Source organism: Entelurus aequoreus, linkage group LG12, assembly GCF_033978785.1.
Source record: "Entelurus aequoreus isolate RoL-2023_Sb linkage group LG12, RoL_Eaeq_v1.1, whole genome shotgun sequence".
NCBI classification, from domain to species: Eukaryota; Metazoa; Chordata; class Actinopteri; order Syngnathiformes; family Syngnathidae; genus Entelurus; species Entelurus aequoreus.
This window is the reverse complement of record NC_084742.1, coordinates 9,462,779-9,480,000: the sequence shown is the minus strand read 5'-3', so window position 1 is coordinate 9,480,000 and position 17,222 is coordinate 9,462,779. Positions and strand designations below refer to the sequence as shown.

Sequence of the window (17,222 nt, the reverse complement as noted above, 5' to 3'; positions counted from 1 at the left end):
TTTTAATTTTTAGGGCACCAAGGCAAGTTAGAAGGGCACCAAGGCAAACATTATTTTCTTTCAAGGCAGGGGCTTCATAGCATGCATGCATATATATATATATATATATATATATATATATATATATATATATATATATATATATATATATATATATATATATATATATATATATAACTGTTTTTTATTCATTATTAATATCAACTTGTCAGCTTTTTGTCATTCCATGTTGCCTTTATCTCTTTTTCTACATTTTGATAGAGCAGAGAGAGAGAGAGAGAGAGAGAGAGAGAGAGAGAGAGAGAGAGAGAGAGAGAGAGAGAGAGAGAGAGAGAGAGAGAGAGAGAGAGAGAGAGAGAGAGAGAGAGAGAGAGAGAGAGAGAGAGAGAGAGAGAGAGAGAGAGAGAGAGAGAGAGAGAGAGAGAGAGAGAGAGAGAGAGAGAGAGAGAGAGAGAGAGAGAGAGAGAGAGAGAGAGAGAGAGAGAGAGAGAGCTTTTACAGGTGCAGCCACGCTGCTTGCCACGGGGGAATTCCTCCCTCAATGAAGACTCCCAGGTTTGATGGCAAGGCGAACTTGGAGGCATTTCATCCCACTTCTGACATCAATTGTAGCGTCCAGAAGAAGTGCACACCAAGTCTGATGCACTTTTTAAACTTTTATTGAGCATGCTATACGAACACAGCTCAACTTATCTCGTTCTTTCCAAAAGGAAAACCAATCCTCACTCCTCATTTCCGCAACAGCAACGCTTCCTCCTTCTTCGCCAATCACCTTACAGGCGTGCTACGTTCACAACAAAGAGGATGCAGGACAGAAATTGAAATTTTTGTATTGTAATATACATCAGGAAGTGTTGTGTAAGAAAGTGTTAAAAATAAAACCATCAAAAGCCATCTGCTTTTGTATAAAGATAAGTTAGGTTAAATGAAAATATTATTATTATTATTATCTATCTTATGGTATATCAAAAATAATTTGAGCTAAATTTAATTGAAATATTGTCGGTGTGGCCCTCCAGCAGTGCTCGGGTTGCTCATGCGGCCCCCGGTAAAAATTAATTGCCCACCCCTGTGATAAAGGGAGGTATTTTTTAAAATTATTTATTCAATGTTTTTAAGTTATGTACATTTATAAGTACATGTAGATGCTGTATCGGGACAGATCCATTAAGAGCTTGAGCAGAAATATGTCATATAGGAATTAACTATACACAATAAAACATTAACAATATGATGTGTCACATGAATGTTTTTTGAAGTATTACCTTTGTGACATTAACTCTCAGTCACAGCAGCTGATGGACACTGTATTGAGAAAATAAAAGCAACATCAAATAATTTTCTTCTTCCCTGTATACTTTTAGTGTGGGATAAGTGCGTCTGTCTCCAATATTGTCCACACCTGTCTCCATATAAACACAGCAGTGCGCTCTTAAACGCACGCCGGGAAGCGAGGGGAAAATGACGTTAAACCAAGCGCTTAGCTTCGTTTACTCCGAGGGGAAAATTCCGTAGCAAAGTCTGTGTAGTTTGTCCGCCATGATTATCAAGCCAAACAACGCTAGTGCGCATGCGCCTGACTTCGTGTTGCCTAAACGCGTTAAAAAAAGGTTTGGTTTTCGGTCATTAAAAACTTAGACGGTATTACTAACCCTCTGGAATTTTATCGCAAATTATCTACATACCGTTTATGTTACATCCCTCGTCCATTAACAAGTAAAAAGTCAAGGGCGCCCGGCATGTTCTTGCCGTCGATGTTGGTAAATTTTTTAGGGCATTACGACTATGTATATATATATGTTTGCCACTCAATCAAATCATGTTGTTGATGTAGATGATCATATCTGCTGTACATATTTTTTTTACAAATGAAAAGTGTTGGATACATCTCTTGTTGCCTTATTTGTATTTAACTTTAATAAATGTTCGGGTAGAATTGTATTAAACAAAATCAAGTTTCTTTTAAGTAATATATACATTTATCAGAGCTGGTATCTATTTTATGGAGGAATGTAGTTAATCATAGAACTGGCACCCAATGTTATTAAAAAAGTATTTATTTTTAATTGAGAAACATTTTGAATTGAGAATCGATACTGAATCGAATGGTTACCCCCAAGAATCGAATCAAATCGTGTGGGGCCTAAAGGTTCACAGCCCTAAAATCTAGTCCAAGTTCATTTATATGTTTTTTTTAATCTGCTACAAAATTTTGAGTCTTTCCGAAGTTTTAAACTGAACTCGAGGGCCGGTAGGATGTCATTGCTGGACCGGCTTTGGCCCCCAACCCGCATGTTGAATAGCTGTATAGCAATCCGGCCTGCACCACCTTTCAGGTAACCATCCACGGTGAAGGATAAGGAGCATGTGCGGTCAAAACTAATTGCATGATTAATCTGCGTTCAAACGTGATTATTGTTTAGATTTTTTGTGATTTTGACATGTGTTAACGTATTAAACTTGACCGCCCTAATTGTCAAGTCAAGTCAAACACATTAAAACTACCTACCAGGGCACATGATACAACAAAAGTAGCAAAAGCAACAAAAAAAAAGTAATTAAAACAATAAACAGTAATCAGTTAACAGCACGTGTTTTCTCAAAACTGTTTAGGGTAAAACAAGATAAAAAAACGCTGTCGAATACCAATGAAAATAGATGAGTTTTCAGCAAGGTTTGAAAATGCTCAAGATTTGGTGCTGTCCTCCTGATGTGCTGAGGCAAATTGTTCCATTTTGGCCTACCGTTAGATTCCTGCTAGTTGTCAAATATTGTAATTGATATACTGTAATAGTTATCATATTATGCTATTTCCCACAGCTCACTAAAAGCTTCTAAAATATCCCTTTAAAATGTGCCATGGCGGCGTGCGTTTGCAGAGCACTCCATTACACACACAGTTTCTTCTTGATGACAAAAATACACAACGCTGCTTTTACGGATAGCTTCAAATCTGTTATATCAGAAGCACTTTCCCTCCCGCTTCCTTTTGCTGCAGTAAAAACACTCAAATTATATACAGGCAGTGGTGGTCTTTGACCCCAATTCCGGGCTGTTTAAACGACTTGCCTGACTCGATCTCTGTCAGGTGGTTTTCTTAGAATGGAGCTCATCAGACAGCGGGCCTTTTTTATCAGATTGCCAGACCTCCTTAAAAGTTATGTCGAATTGTTGGAAGACTTATTTTAGTGTCGTTGAGTCTTTCTCACATATATTTTACAAACCATACACAAACCATAATTGTTTCTAAACAATGTCCGTAACACGGCAGTAAAACAGTTGATCAAACAAAACAGAAGTCATCGTCATGGACCCACTAGCTGCGGAAGCTAGCTCTCCAATCAGCTAAACAGACTCAATAACTCCACGGTGACGTTTTGATGAATTTACTGAGGAATTTGTGAAACAGAAACAATACATAAAGAATGTCGTTGTAAGTTAATGATACTAACACAGACACTCGTAAACGTGTTAGCATTTTAGCTAATGACGCTAGCTTGATTACATTATGATAGCATGTACAAATGAACACTCCTACAGACATCACACATGGGACAGTCTAGTAAGTATGAACATTTTTATTTAAATTGTAAAACTTACAAACGTTGCTTGCAGTGATAAATGAAGAGTCCATATGAGTAGAAACGTACTGGACGATTAGAAGACGGAGCATCACTTGTACTTTAAAGGGGAACTGGACTTATGCCATGTTATTCTTGTAGCCAGACCTGTGTGTTCACGTGACAACCTCTGAGGAACAGTTGTAGCCGAAACCGTCAGGTTTGGAAATAAACACACAGGTCTGGCTACTATCTATCTATCTATCTATCTATAAGAACAACAAATTGCATAATTATTTGAAGATCTAATGAACCTATTTGGGGAACTGCACTTTTTTTGGTAATTTTGCCTATTGTTCACAATCATTATGTAAGACATGACGATGGATGTGTTGTTTTTTTTATTGCATTCTAAATATGAAATAAATGCGATTAAAAATCTGCTTACAATGGATCCTATACGAGCCGCGCAATTCCGCCTACAAAGCCATTAAAAAAATATCTCCTTTGAGGTTTTATATACATGATGTAAGTATATGTAATGTAGTAACGTGCACATTTATAATAACATTTGATATTTACGTATTTTGTCCATTTTAAGCATTGCCTCGCATCAATTTCAAAAACGCATCACAATCTTTGCTTTTTTTTTCATCTCTGATTATTACTCACTACAGACTTTATGAGACCCAACAAACAGAATAAAACATCACTTACTGTCCAAGGTCTGCAGTGATTAGGATGCCAACTGCTCGGATGTTCATATATTCCCATTTAGATGAAGAATGACTCATAATCCTCACAAAGAAACGAGGTGGAGAGGACGGTCACCAAATATCTTTTTGTGTGGTTTGGGCCATTTTCGGGTCCTAAATGGCTGTCAAAATGTGCCAACTTGTTGGAATACCTACTCAGACTTAGTCTGTCCAGGTGAGATGCATGATTTATGATCTAGAATAAACTTACAGGGAGAAAGGAAGCGAGGAATCAGCAGACCACTTGATGATGTAAACATTGGCACACACGGTAGTGTTCATGGCGCCACTATAAATAGTTCCTCTGCATTAGCGCTTATAATAACAATATCACGAATACTTGGTTAATATTCAAGTCACAAAATGTAAATAAAGTATTGTTGGCGGTTTTCGAAAAGTTATTTATTGGATTTTATGGGCGAAATATAGGAGCTCCCCATTGGCTGCGCTTTTAGCTGACTTTTATTTACGTTTATTTATTTATATTTAGAATGCTTGTTTCTTTTCTTTTTTTAAATCCCTCTGTCGTCATGTCTTTCATAATGATTGTGAACGATGAGCAAAATTCCCCAAAAAGTGCAGTTCCCCTTTAAACGGCAGGAAACACTGCAGACACTAACCCAGCATCACCTGCAATGAGCGAACTCAACCAAAAGATGGCGCCAAAGCACAAACAATAACACACCGTTTCAGTGTCTTTGCATGTGTTTTATGAGTACTGTTTACATTATGGCCTTCGGCGAAGAAAAATCCATAAATTACCCGCACCCTTCTATAAGCCACAGGGTTCAAAGCGCAGGAAAAAAGTAGAGGCTTATAGTTTGGAATTTACAGTCTTTTTTTTCCATCAAAACCATTATTCCAGTACAAAAAAATACCAACCTCTCCCCAGTTATTACCTGAATCTTATTCCCGCTGCGTCCTCTCTGCATTTTCCTTTTTTTAAATAATGTAATTAAATAATTTTTCGGTAAGCAAAGAACCTCAAGATGACAATGTCGCTTCAGGCTGTGTGGTTCTGTTACACTGCTCACAAAGGTGCTTTGATAACAAAATATGTCAAAACAAAGACATTGTTGACAACCAGCTGCTGTCATCGCTTGCATTGCACGCTCTTGTCACAGAAAGACCTTACTGTATTTAAGCAATTTCACGCATTTCATGTCAAGATATATTTACACACTAACGCTCCTGAATGGCGACCTGCTCTCATCCTAACTGTGCTGGTGCTATAAAGGACGAAGTCAAGTCAAGATGTTTACTTGACTCACGCCCACGCACCCTCATGCATCACCTCCTTCCACCTTTGCCAGCGCTGCAATGAAAGGAAGCACAATGCATGCATACACCAACAAGGCAAACTGCCATCTGTAATTTTCCACACAGTTATTAGCTTCGCAGCCCCCTTGCCAGGTCTACTCCTTCTTCCTCACGTCAACCGACACACCGCACTCACTACACAGAGCTTTTTGTATCGTGGAACGTTAGAGTCTGAATAAGTCTCTATTCACATTCATTTAATTGTAATAGTATTCATGTTATATAAGATTTTAGTACTAAGTAGCAAAAACACAAATTTTTTCCTATCATCCGTTCACGGTTAATATCACAATTTTTTTTTAATTATTATTAAAGGCCTACTGAAATGAATTTTTTTAATTTAAACGGGGATAGCAGATCCATTCTATGTGTCATACTTGATCATTTCGCGATATTGCCATATTTTTGCTGAAAGGATTTAGTAGAGAACATCGGCGATAAAGTTCGCAACTTTTGGTCGCTGATAAAAAAAGCCTTGCCTGTACCGGAAGTAGCGTGACGTCGCAGGTTGAAGGGCTCCTCACATTTCCCCATTGTTTACACCAGCAGCGAGAGCGTTTCGGACCGAGAAAGCAACGATTACCTCATTAATTTGAGCGAGGATGAAAGATTCGTGGATGAGGAACATGAGAGTGAAGGACTAGAGTGCAGTGCAGGACGTATCTTTTTTCGCTCTGACCGTAACTTAGGTAAAAGGGCTCATTGGATTCCACACTTTCTCCTTTTTCTATTGTGGATCATGGATTTGTATTTTAAACCACCTCGGATACTATATCCTCTTGAAAATGAGAGTCGAGAACGCGAAATGGACATTCACAGTGACTTTTATCTCCACGACAATACATCGGTGAAGCACTTTAGCTACGGAGCTAACGTGATAGCATTGTGCTTAACTGCAGATAGAAACAAAAGAAATAAGCCCCTGACTGGAAGGATAGACAGAAGATCAACAATACTACTATCAGGAGACACCGAACCAAACACTGGACCTGTAACCACACGGTTAATGCTGTGCCGCCTGTCGAAGCCTAGCAATGCTGTTGCTAACGATGCCATTGAAGCTAACTTAGCTACGGGACCTCGTCAGAGCTATGATAAAAACATTAGCGCTCCACCTACGCCAGCCCTCATCTGCTCATCAACACCCGTGCTCACCTACGTTACAGCGATCGACGGCGCGACGTAGGACTTCACCCGATCATCGATGCGGTCGGCGGCTAGCGTCGGATAGCGCGTCTGCTATCCAACTCAAAGTCCTCCTGGTTGTGTTGCTGCAGCCAGCCGCTAATACACCGATCCCATCTACAGCTTTCTTCTTTGCAGTCTCCATTGTTCATTAAACAAATTGCAAAAGATTCACCAACACAGATGTCCAGAATACTGTGGAATTTTGCGATGAAAACAGAGCTGTTTGTATTGGGATACAATGTGTCCGAATACTTCCGCTTCTACCATCAACGTCACGCGCATACGTCATCATACATAGACGTTTTCAACCGGAAGTTCCCCGGGACATTTAAAATTCCCCTTTTTTAAAGTTAACCCGGCCGTATTGGCATGTGTTGCAATGTTAAGATTTCATCATTGATATATAAACTATCAGACTGCGTGGTCGCTAGTAGTGGCTTTCAGTAGGCCTTTAAGGGAGGATTGTCCCATGCAGGATTATACTGAGTACCGTTGCATCCCTACTGTTTACCAGTGTAGCATCTTGTAACAGGCATTTCCACCATGTTTGATCGAGGTAATAATATATGCTAACAGCTGACAACTGTCATTGTGTTCATATCTACGATTGTGTTTACCAGAGGTGTAATGGTCCATGTAACCCACGCTACGGGTCGTACCTTGGTTTCAGGGCCACTGTTTTGCTTCTTTTTCAGTAAGTTCAAACTTCCTTCTGCAGTAAACGTGGTGTACTGAATACTATAAGACTTTTTTTTTCAAGTTACAGTAGGGAAGAGATTCATATGGCCCCATTCCTAGGTGTGTCTCCCATGAGAGGAAGGGTGGAGGAAGCGACCATTTGCAATGCAGTCTGCTGAAAATAATGGGAAGCTCCACTCCGTGTAGGTCAACAGATTCTGGTAAATATGTTGTCCTGGTGCTTTTAGATCTGTCTGCTGCGTTCGACACCGTCGACCACGCCACCTTAATCACTCGTCTTGATAACTGTGTGGGCATTAAGGGCGCCGCCCTCAACTGGTTCCGGTCGTACCTAACTGACAGGAGTTTTTATGTAAAAGTAGACAGTTTCATGTCTTCCACAGCTCCTCTACCACATGGGGTCCCCCAGGGCTCAATCCTTGGCCCAATTTTATTTGCGCTTTACCTTCTCCCCCTTGGTTCTGTTTTCAGGAAAAACGGTATTGCATTTCATTTTTATGCCGATGATTGCCAGATCTACTTTCCCATGGCACAAAATACCACGGTCCAACATCTTATTGACTGCCTGCACGACATCAAAGCTTGGCTTTCAGTTAACTTCCTGAGCCTAAATGAAAACAAAACAGACGTTATGTTGTTCGGTCCAAGTCGCTCTCCCTCGACCAACGTGGACCTCGGCACTCTGTCCCCGTATCTTAGTGACTGTGTCACAAACCTGGGGGTAAAGTTTGACTCAGATTTTTTAAGTTTGAAAAACAAATCAGCAGCGTCGTAAAAAAAAGTTTTTATCAACTACGCCAAATAGCGAAAGTGAAACCGTTTCCGTTAGGACATGATCTTGAGAAATTAATCCACGCCTTTATCTGGACTCGTCTTGACTATTGCAATGCCCTGTACGTAGGCATTAGCCAGGCCTCCCTCACCCGCCTGCAGCTCGTGCACAACTCTGCTGCTCGTCTGCTAACACAGACCCGCAGGCGTGAGCACATTACCCCTATACTAGCGTCCCTTCACTGGCTCCCTGTGCTTTACCGAATCAATTTTAAACTCCTACTTATTGTTTTTAAATGTCTAAACAACCTCGCTCCAACATATCTCTCCGACCTCCTTCAGCCTTACTGCCCCCCCTCCCCCCGATCCTTAAGATCAGCCGATCAGCTGCTATTGACGGTCCCTGACACAAGGCTGAAGCTTAGAGGTGACAGAGCTTTCGCCGCTGCTGCTCCCAAGCTCTGGAACGGCTTACCTTTGAGTGTTAGACAGGCCTCCTCTCTTCCTGTTTTTAAATCGCTCTTAAAAACATACTTTTATTTTATGGCTTTTAACACTGAGTGATCTCCATCCTGCTATGGCGTCCCACAAAGCACCTGCTGTGAACCTGTTTTTATGTTTTATTTATTTATTTATTTATTTTTTATCGTGCTCTGTTTGTGTTGTGGTGTGCTTGCTCGTTTCTCTTGTGTTATCTTTTAACCTGCCCGTTGTACAGCACTTTGGCTATCCCTGTGGTAAATTGTAAATGTGCTTTATAAATAAAGTTGATTTGATTTGATTTGATAGGTCAAAGTTGGAATTGCCACAAAACACATTTTAAGATAGTCAACACTCTAATGCCATCTGGCGGCTAAAGTGGATAGTGCAACCTCCCAGTTTGTCACGTTTCATGTGTCAGGTAAACCGTGATGGATGAGGCCATATGAATTACTATCTTACTGTAACATTTACTAAACATCACATTATTATGTATTTTCTTTAATTACTTGTATACATCAGTGTAGAAATTCTCACCAGTGGTTTGGCAAATGGCAACGTAGATCAGGGGTGGGCAAATTGGGCGCGAGCCACATTGGTCCATTTAATCCAGCCCGCCAAATATTAAAACAGAATTAAGCAAAGATCTGTTTTAAAAACCCCCACAGCAAAACTGATTCTAGACTTCGACACACTGGCAAAAAAGGGTGATCAACAACACTGCTGCCCCTAAAAGAGAGTGTATGTGTTAGTGCTTTATTACCATTTGTATGTTTCTTTGATGTTCTTATATGATATTGTTGAAAATAGATGTATTATGATTAAAATAGCCCATATTTGGAAAGCCTACTCTTAGTTCCAACAGATATGATATGCTTTGAAATGCATCATGTGCTCGCTCGCCCGGCTCGTCTGTCAAATTTCAAAAGCCAATGTGGCCCCTGAGCCAAAAAGTTTGCCCACCCCTGACCTACAATTGTGGAGTTTGTTTGTTTTTACTCAAATACTGTAGCTTCTATTTAATGATAGTACATTAAAGTGCAGTTTGAATTTGAGGTACTGTAAAATAATGTGTACCACCAACACATAAATTATGTTTAATGATTATTTTATGGAGTTGTTTTCTCACCCCAAATTGGGCCCCTACAATAGGAGCCCAGTCTGAGATCAACTTTTTTTCAACCCTTTCCCCACCTTTTACGGGGCGCCGTAAGTGGCGACACGTCACCTTTCCTGTTCTTTAACCCTGTACAATGTTTGTCTAATCTTGAATGGGTTATTGGTGAAAATGACATTTCCTTGTACTTGTGCAATGACAATTAAGAGCATACCGTACCATACCATTTCAGGAACATGTTTTTATCCACAAACTCAAAAGGGATTTTAACAAAAAGTGTCTGCAGAGTTTGTTACTACATGTTATATCCCAGGATTTGAATCAGAGCAAATATTTAGAAAAACATTTTTTTCTTAATAAAGTACGTGGTGTGTTTATTCTCCCAGTCGGGACCAATAAAGCAGATCCATCACAAAGACATTCTGTGAGTGCCTGCGAATCCGCATTCAGGGCAGGATTACTGGTGAGCTGCAGCAGATAGTGAGACCAAAGTCTATGCTCCTTCTAAATGTTGTGTTTCAACTAATATGCTACTGTTGGCCATATTTCTTCATTTTATTCTTCTGGACTGCATTTCCAGAGGGACATCGCAGATTGAACATTGATGGGGATGGTCGCGCACACACACTTCCGCAGACACACACATGACCACGGTCAATAATGATGGATTTATTTCAGGCCAGAACAAATTGAAAAAACGATTTTAAATAGCTGTAACATAACATACGGTACATGAGTAACAAACAGCATAATAACAACATAGCTGTAAACCTGGCTTCACCTAAGGAAGGCACACATGACATACACAAAGCCTAACCACACATTTTTTTCTCTCAAGGAATTCGGAAATAAAATCATGTCTTTAGGAGTTCAACACTGTACTGAAGTCCAGAACACTCTACGCCTTTCCCCAGTTTTAGTTTAGAGATAAGAGAAGATTGGCCTGGCCCACTAAGATCCCTCTTTATGTTTGTGAACTTTATAGTCAAAACACTTAGAGTGATGTGATAATCAAACACTCTAGAAGTGTAGAATGAAAGAGTATACAAGAGAATTGACAGAGTGTGTACCTTCAGTGCTGAATGATGAGCAGAGGCAGAGTTTGGAGTGTTTTCTTTAGCTCGCTTTCCATTTTTCTGTACTCACTGTCCACTGTGTCCAGGTATGTGGAAAATGTTTTCCATGCCATTTGCTAATTAGCTGTCTGAAATCGGGTGACTCCACTGTAGAAATAGCCTGCATGTCTTCTAGCACATACGCTGCAATGGCTCTATCAATGTTGTCCTGGCTAGCAGTCCCTCCGTTAAAATACTTATGTGGCGGTGAAGTGGCATCGGAGTCTGTGTCTCTCTTTACTAGCTTCGTCGAGGCATGTTGCTTTTGTAGATGTTTCAGCAGATTTGAATTGCTGTTTTGGTCAGTAGATAGGATCTTTGATTGAAGTTACATTTAACTGAAATGTTATTTTCTTTGTGCTCGACAAAAGAAAAGTAGTGAGAATATCTCTATGTTAAGAAACTCGGCTTCGGCTCCGCCATGATGTCTTGTTAGTAAACACAGACACGGCCCCCCGCCCCACACACACCCATACACACCGCGCCTCTTCTGTCCCTTGTGACACAGGAAGAATCAGAAGGACGACACTGCAACACTCCAATAAAACACACTCAGATCTTCGGTTTCTAGCCGATACTACATAAAAAATAACGTAAAATAACGCAGTAACGCATCATGTAGTAACGGTAACTGAGTTACTGAATATAAAAAATAACGCGTTAAGACTACTAGTTACCGCCGAAAATAACGGCGTTACAGTAACGCGTTAATCCCAACACTGGTTATTACCAAAGGCAGCATTATTTGGATTTATTTTAGGTTTTATAGTGCCCTCTTCTTCTACTGACCCCACTGCTGCTTCACCGTGTGCCTTGCTGTTGCCCCTTGCGTGGTGGCGGGAGTACTGCATACATGAGCAACCCTAGTTTGAATGGTTTCATCAAGCCTCTTTGGGCGATGTTCGGTGGGCCAAATGAAAAGCTTTGGCTGGCCGACTGTAGCCCGCGGGCCGCCAGTTGAATCGATCTCGTATAGGCTTTGCAAAGGTGGTCGTGCAGTCTCTTACTCAGATCTTGAATAACCGCAAGAGAATGATGGCGTAAAATAAACAAAGTTAAGCGCTCCTAACCTTGTTTTGTGTTCTGTTTACAGAGGCATTGCTGGGAAAAAATGTGGCACTATAATCGTGAAAGCCGAGGAGCTGAACAACTGCAGGGTGAGTGTCTGCATGTAATACGTCCCTGCATCTATTCACTGTAATTTAATTTACCTGCTCGCCTCGTTCCTGTGTTGAATAGGAATCAGTCATGGTGCAGTTTTGTGGCAACAAGTTGGACAAGAAGGATTTTTTCGGCAAGTCCGACCCCTTCCTGGTCTTCTATAGGAGCAATGAAGATGGCACGTGAGTCGCTCTTCCCTTTTTTTCTAACCCTTGACTTCTTTCTGGGTTGCTTTAATCCTCCTCTGCATCCAGAGGAAATTGGTTTCATTGATTTTCTTTCAGATCAAACGACGTGGGGTCTTTTTTAGTGTGTGTACACTTCGGGTGGGGGTTGTTCGGGGATTGTGCAAAGAGGCAGGAGGCTGGCGAGAAGCAGGCCGTGTTAAAGAAGTTAGCACCCCACTAATCTTTTATTCTCTCTTCCTTTCTCTCGCTATGCAGGTTCACCATCTGCCACAAGACCGAAGTAGTCAAGAACACATTGAACCCCGTGTGGCAGGCTTTTAAAATTCCTGTTCGGGCTCTCTGCAATGGGGATTATGACAGGTAGGACCATATTTTCCGGCTATAAAATGAGGGGAGAGGATGGTCTCTCCAAAAATGTGACATCTTGTCTTTTTCATGTGCTAAAAACAATGCAATTGTTCGGCGACGTAACACATAATAATGCAGTGTCTATCGGCCCCTCGAGTGTGCTGTCACACTCAACGCAGCATTGTAACTCCCGCAGACAATATTTGCATGCCAACATCCATTGGAAAAATAACAATAAGATCCACATCGCTTAATTAGGCAAATGTCAAGTGAATAAATTGCCTTCTTTACTCGATCCAAGCTGATATCGGATGACATTTAAAACAAGAAAATGCTCATCTTTCACCCATGAATTTGCACTTGGCCTTCAATTTACTTTGAGTGTAATTGAATAACATTATCATCCTTAACAAGAACCAAGGCAATACTGCAGTACACTTGGGAGGTTTTACAGTTTAGGGACCAGAGAAAAAACTAACATTACATTTACTCATGTTATTGTAATTGAGTAGTTTATTTTCAGCATATTTATACTTTTTTATACATTTTTTATTATCTTTCCCCATACTTTTGTTTAAGTATTGGACATTGACACAAAATAAAAAACAAAATTACAATTCTTACTTATCCATTAAAGTGTTGCATAGTTGAAAAACACCTTCTTTGAGACTTGTACCACCCTTTCCTTTTTTGCATTACCCAGAAAACACAAAAATGTTACTTCAAGTACATTAAAAATATATATTTTTTTCCATTTCCTACTTCTTTTAGTACCCTTTCCTCCTCTGACTTATAGGCAAAAAAGGATATGTTCACTCAAAGTTGGATTATAACATGGTCCGATATATTCCAATGTTATGATCGTGCCATGGACCCCGAATTTTCGCCCATTTTTTTTTCCCACCAGAGTCAATTGCGTTGTTTTTCACCAAATTATCGCGTATTTGCAAACTTACTGTCATGACCAGTCCCTCATGGTCATGTCCTGTGTTGTTTTGCTCTACGTAACAGTTACGCGTCTTTGTTGCTACACTAAAGCCTGGTGTATATGCGTCACCTACCAAAAATCCTAGGTTTGCGTCGCCGTGCACGATGATGGCCAAAAGAACAAACACGATTATTTTTATCAATATTGAAATCACAATTATTAACCACGATTATTTACTATGCTATGTAAAACATATTTTTATTGTCATTTCTATTTTAAACAAACATTATGTTAACTGGGCATTCATTTCTAAATGAAATTTAATTTAAAAAATAGTTTGTCAGCTACAAGCTAATACTTACAAAAGACAAAGAGCTAACTAAAAATATGCCGTTGCAGAGTGCGATCATAAAGTGCAAACAAGTGAAAAAATAAGATTATGCACAAAAGACACATGCAGGGAACACAGTGTATTGCTCACAGTATATATAGGACATCCTTTAATCCATCCATTTTCTCCCACTTGTGTCTTTGCTAAATAAAGCGATATTACATCTGTTATTAATGCGTGTGTTTGAGAGGTGGATGGTTATGGGGTCCCTGGGTGCTCGTTGATGTTACGGTAGACTGTACCATCGGGGCTTTGCGCCGTTGGCGGGCGGACTGCTCTGTGAGCAACTATAACTCTGTTTGGATTATTAGCTTCACGTCACGGGCAAACGATGGCGGTTGAGGAAAGAAGAGAAGTGTTTTAATGCTTAACCTCTCAATAATTTGTTTAAATGTGCACACCAGTGCAGCTTTTCCGTGCCACTCATTGTGGCGTTTGTTTGTCTATACACTTTAGGGGCATTTCCGGGTTTGCAAGAACGAGTGGGAGGATGCGTAGAGTTCGGGCGTGTTCCGGCGTTAAAATGTGGGTCACTCTACGGGAAAGAAGGGCATCAATGTAATGCATTTATTTTTCCAAATCTTTTTGGGAGCTACAGGTTACCAGCCGATCAAGTGTCAGTCACCCTTTCACTCACTCTTAATGGGTCCTCACATGAGTTGACTGTCTTTCGGTCGCCACCTGATGGTTGGCTGACTGTTGGTTGATATGCAGGGGAGCTTGCTTTTTAAATGTTAATATCGCGACGATCACCCTCATTTAATCATAGCGGCCAAAAGTGTGATCAGGATAACATTTCTAATAATTGTGCAGCCCTACCGGTGACGCAGAACACACAGCTGTGATTGGCCAGTTTTTGTCAAAGAGGGTCCCTGAACACAGGCGAGCAGACTTTGTGCTTGAAATGCAAAAATTAGTGTACGCAATAAAACAGTGATTAAACATTTGCATGAAAACTGATGTTGTGTACTTAATATCTTGGTGCGCTCTGAAAATAGTTACTGAATGTGTGTTTTTCAGCTTATTGTGTTGTTGCGTCCAGTAGAAGTCACAAAATGAAAGTACACACACACTTGAATTTAATTACAAACCTTGTGCTAACAAGTTAAATTCCGACAAGTATTCTTTCTCGTGCATACGCGTCTTTTTCTCTCACACACAACATTTCTCATTCTACGTCAATAATCTTTCAGGCACGATATATTTACAAACATTTGTCAACTCTGAACATGACCTTAGAGATAAACACCAGCATGTTATTAACTTAAATAGTTATTTAACAGTTTTGTTTATTTACAATTTCATGTTGGATCGCTCTTGTCCCGGCCGAATATTTTTGCAAATAATGACGTCCTCTTCCGCGACTCGTTCAGAAGTTGCACAGTCCATCTTCACAAAGGTTTATAAGTAAAACGTCCGTTAATAGTTGCCTGATTGTTGTGAATGGCCCGAAGCTGCAGTCTTTTAGGCCGCTGCTCTGTAAGCCATCACGCCGCGGGCGGCGAAGGCAGGGCAAGGGATTAGAGGTTGGGTGTATTTGTGCATATCTGTGTTGAAGCAGTCCATGAGGGCGTGTTTTGTCCATACGCCTGCAAGTCACGTTGTTCGTTGTAGATAAGGATTGTTTTGGTTAGGGCGAGCAAACACATTCCACTGGTTTGTCTCCTCTCATTGTCCGTTCTTGCTGCCAAATTGCTCATAATTTTGCCTTACAGAGTGGAAAGCTTCTCCGAGATGTTATTCAATTTGTGGTTCAATTCAGAAATTGCTAAAGTCTGAGTGTCCACATCTTTATCCAACCCCTTCATCTCAAAGGCCAACCTTGTGATGAAACGGCTGCTATCGTCTCCCGAATTTGTCGATGGACCAGAGCAATGCTCAATCCAATCAGCAGATGAACTGGTATCACATTTTCAAATAGATAGACATCTTCAATGTCTTCGGCGGAAAGAATCGCCAGGCACACGACGCTCCCCTTCTCCTAAGAGTCCCTCATGTATCCAGCAGCAAATGTTCCATCAGGACAAGCAAGTTCCCTCGAAACTGAGTTGAGAGACCAGTTTATCAAAAAAGAAAAGCAAAAGCAAAAGAAAGGCTCTTAGAAAGTTAGGACAAGACGAGACAAAGAAGCAAATAAGGGAGAGGGAGTGGAAGCGTCCGCCTTCATGAGAGCCGGAAGAAAAACACTTACCGTTTCGTTTAGTTCTAATTTAGACTCTAGTATGCAGAGAAGAGGCATGTTGCAGTCAAACAAAGCTTTAAATGACAGCAACGCAAAGAGACATAATGATAGGTTTCCAGAGGCATATCTATCCAGCCGGGGGGTAATACCGAAATATTAGTTATCTACAGTATCTGTAGCATGAGGGCGAAAACTTCAGAGGAGAAGCTGGAAAACGAGGGAAGTAGCAAACAAATGACATATTTCTGCCATTAAGCTCCACTCTAAATAGAGTGCTGATTGGCAATCGGAACCAGGTGTGGGTTGTAGCTCTCCCACCGAGCTCTAGGATGTAGTGAAACGGAAAACAAGGTCAAGAAACAAGGCAGCAGAAAAGAACAAGGAAATCTGATGGCACTCAGCGTGTGACACTAACATCACCATGGCAAAAACTAAATGCAGACAAAACTAAATATTTCCTAAGGACTAACTGTTAATCAAAAGTAAAGGAGGCGTTCCACAGTCACTGTCCATGGTGCTGAATCTAGCCACCATATCTTATTGTGGACTCAAGGCTTGGCAGTCACTTTGTAATTGTTGCCCAGTGCACAAACAGGGTAAACAAAGCCAGAACATTTTAGAAATCCTCCAGAATGGTGCAAAAAAAGCATTCATTTCAACAATTCAACTTCAAATGTGAAACTAAAATGTTATATAAACTCATTATGTACAAATTGAAATCTGTCAAGCTAGTTTTTGTTATGTTTGTATAAAACCTTTGGATGGAGATTTTCATAAGCTGTAATCAAAATTATATCAAAATAAGTCTTGTAATATCTTGAGTTGTTATTTACTGTATTAGTTTCCCCTTGTAAATCTAATTGCTGTTATAAACAAACCTTTAAACGATAATCAATTTTTGGAGTTTCACCTGTATAGACACAGTAAGGGGGGTATTAGTTTATCAACAATCTGTGCATCAATGTGCATGAAACTTCACTGATTTTGCATATGAAGACATTTGCTTCAGTCTTCCACTA

At 40.3% G+C, this 17,222-nt stretch overlaps 1 protein-coding gene across 2 annotated transcripts in view; it reads left to right on the top strand.

Moving 5' to 3' along the window:
* Positions 1–17,222, top strand: part of LOC133661417 (copine-8) — a 182,356-nt gene that overhangs the window by 95,010 nt on the left and 70,124 nt on the right. For both annotated transcript variants that reach the window (XM_062064599.1, XM_062064600.1), the window contains exons 7-9: positions 12,099–12,162; positions 12,245–12,348; positions 12,610–12,714. In XM_062064599.1, coding sequence (XP_061920583.1) covers positions 12,099–12,162; positions 12,245–12,348; positions 12,610–12,714 — 273 coding nt within the window. The remainder of the gene's footprint in view (positions 1–12,098; positions 12,163–12,244; positions 12,349–12,609; positions 12,715–17,222) is intronic.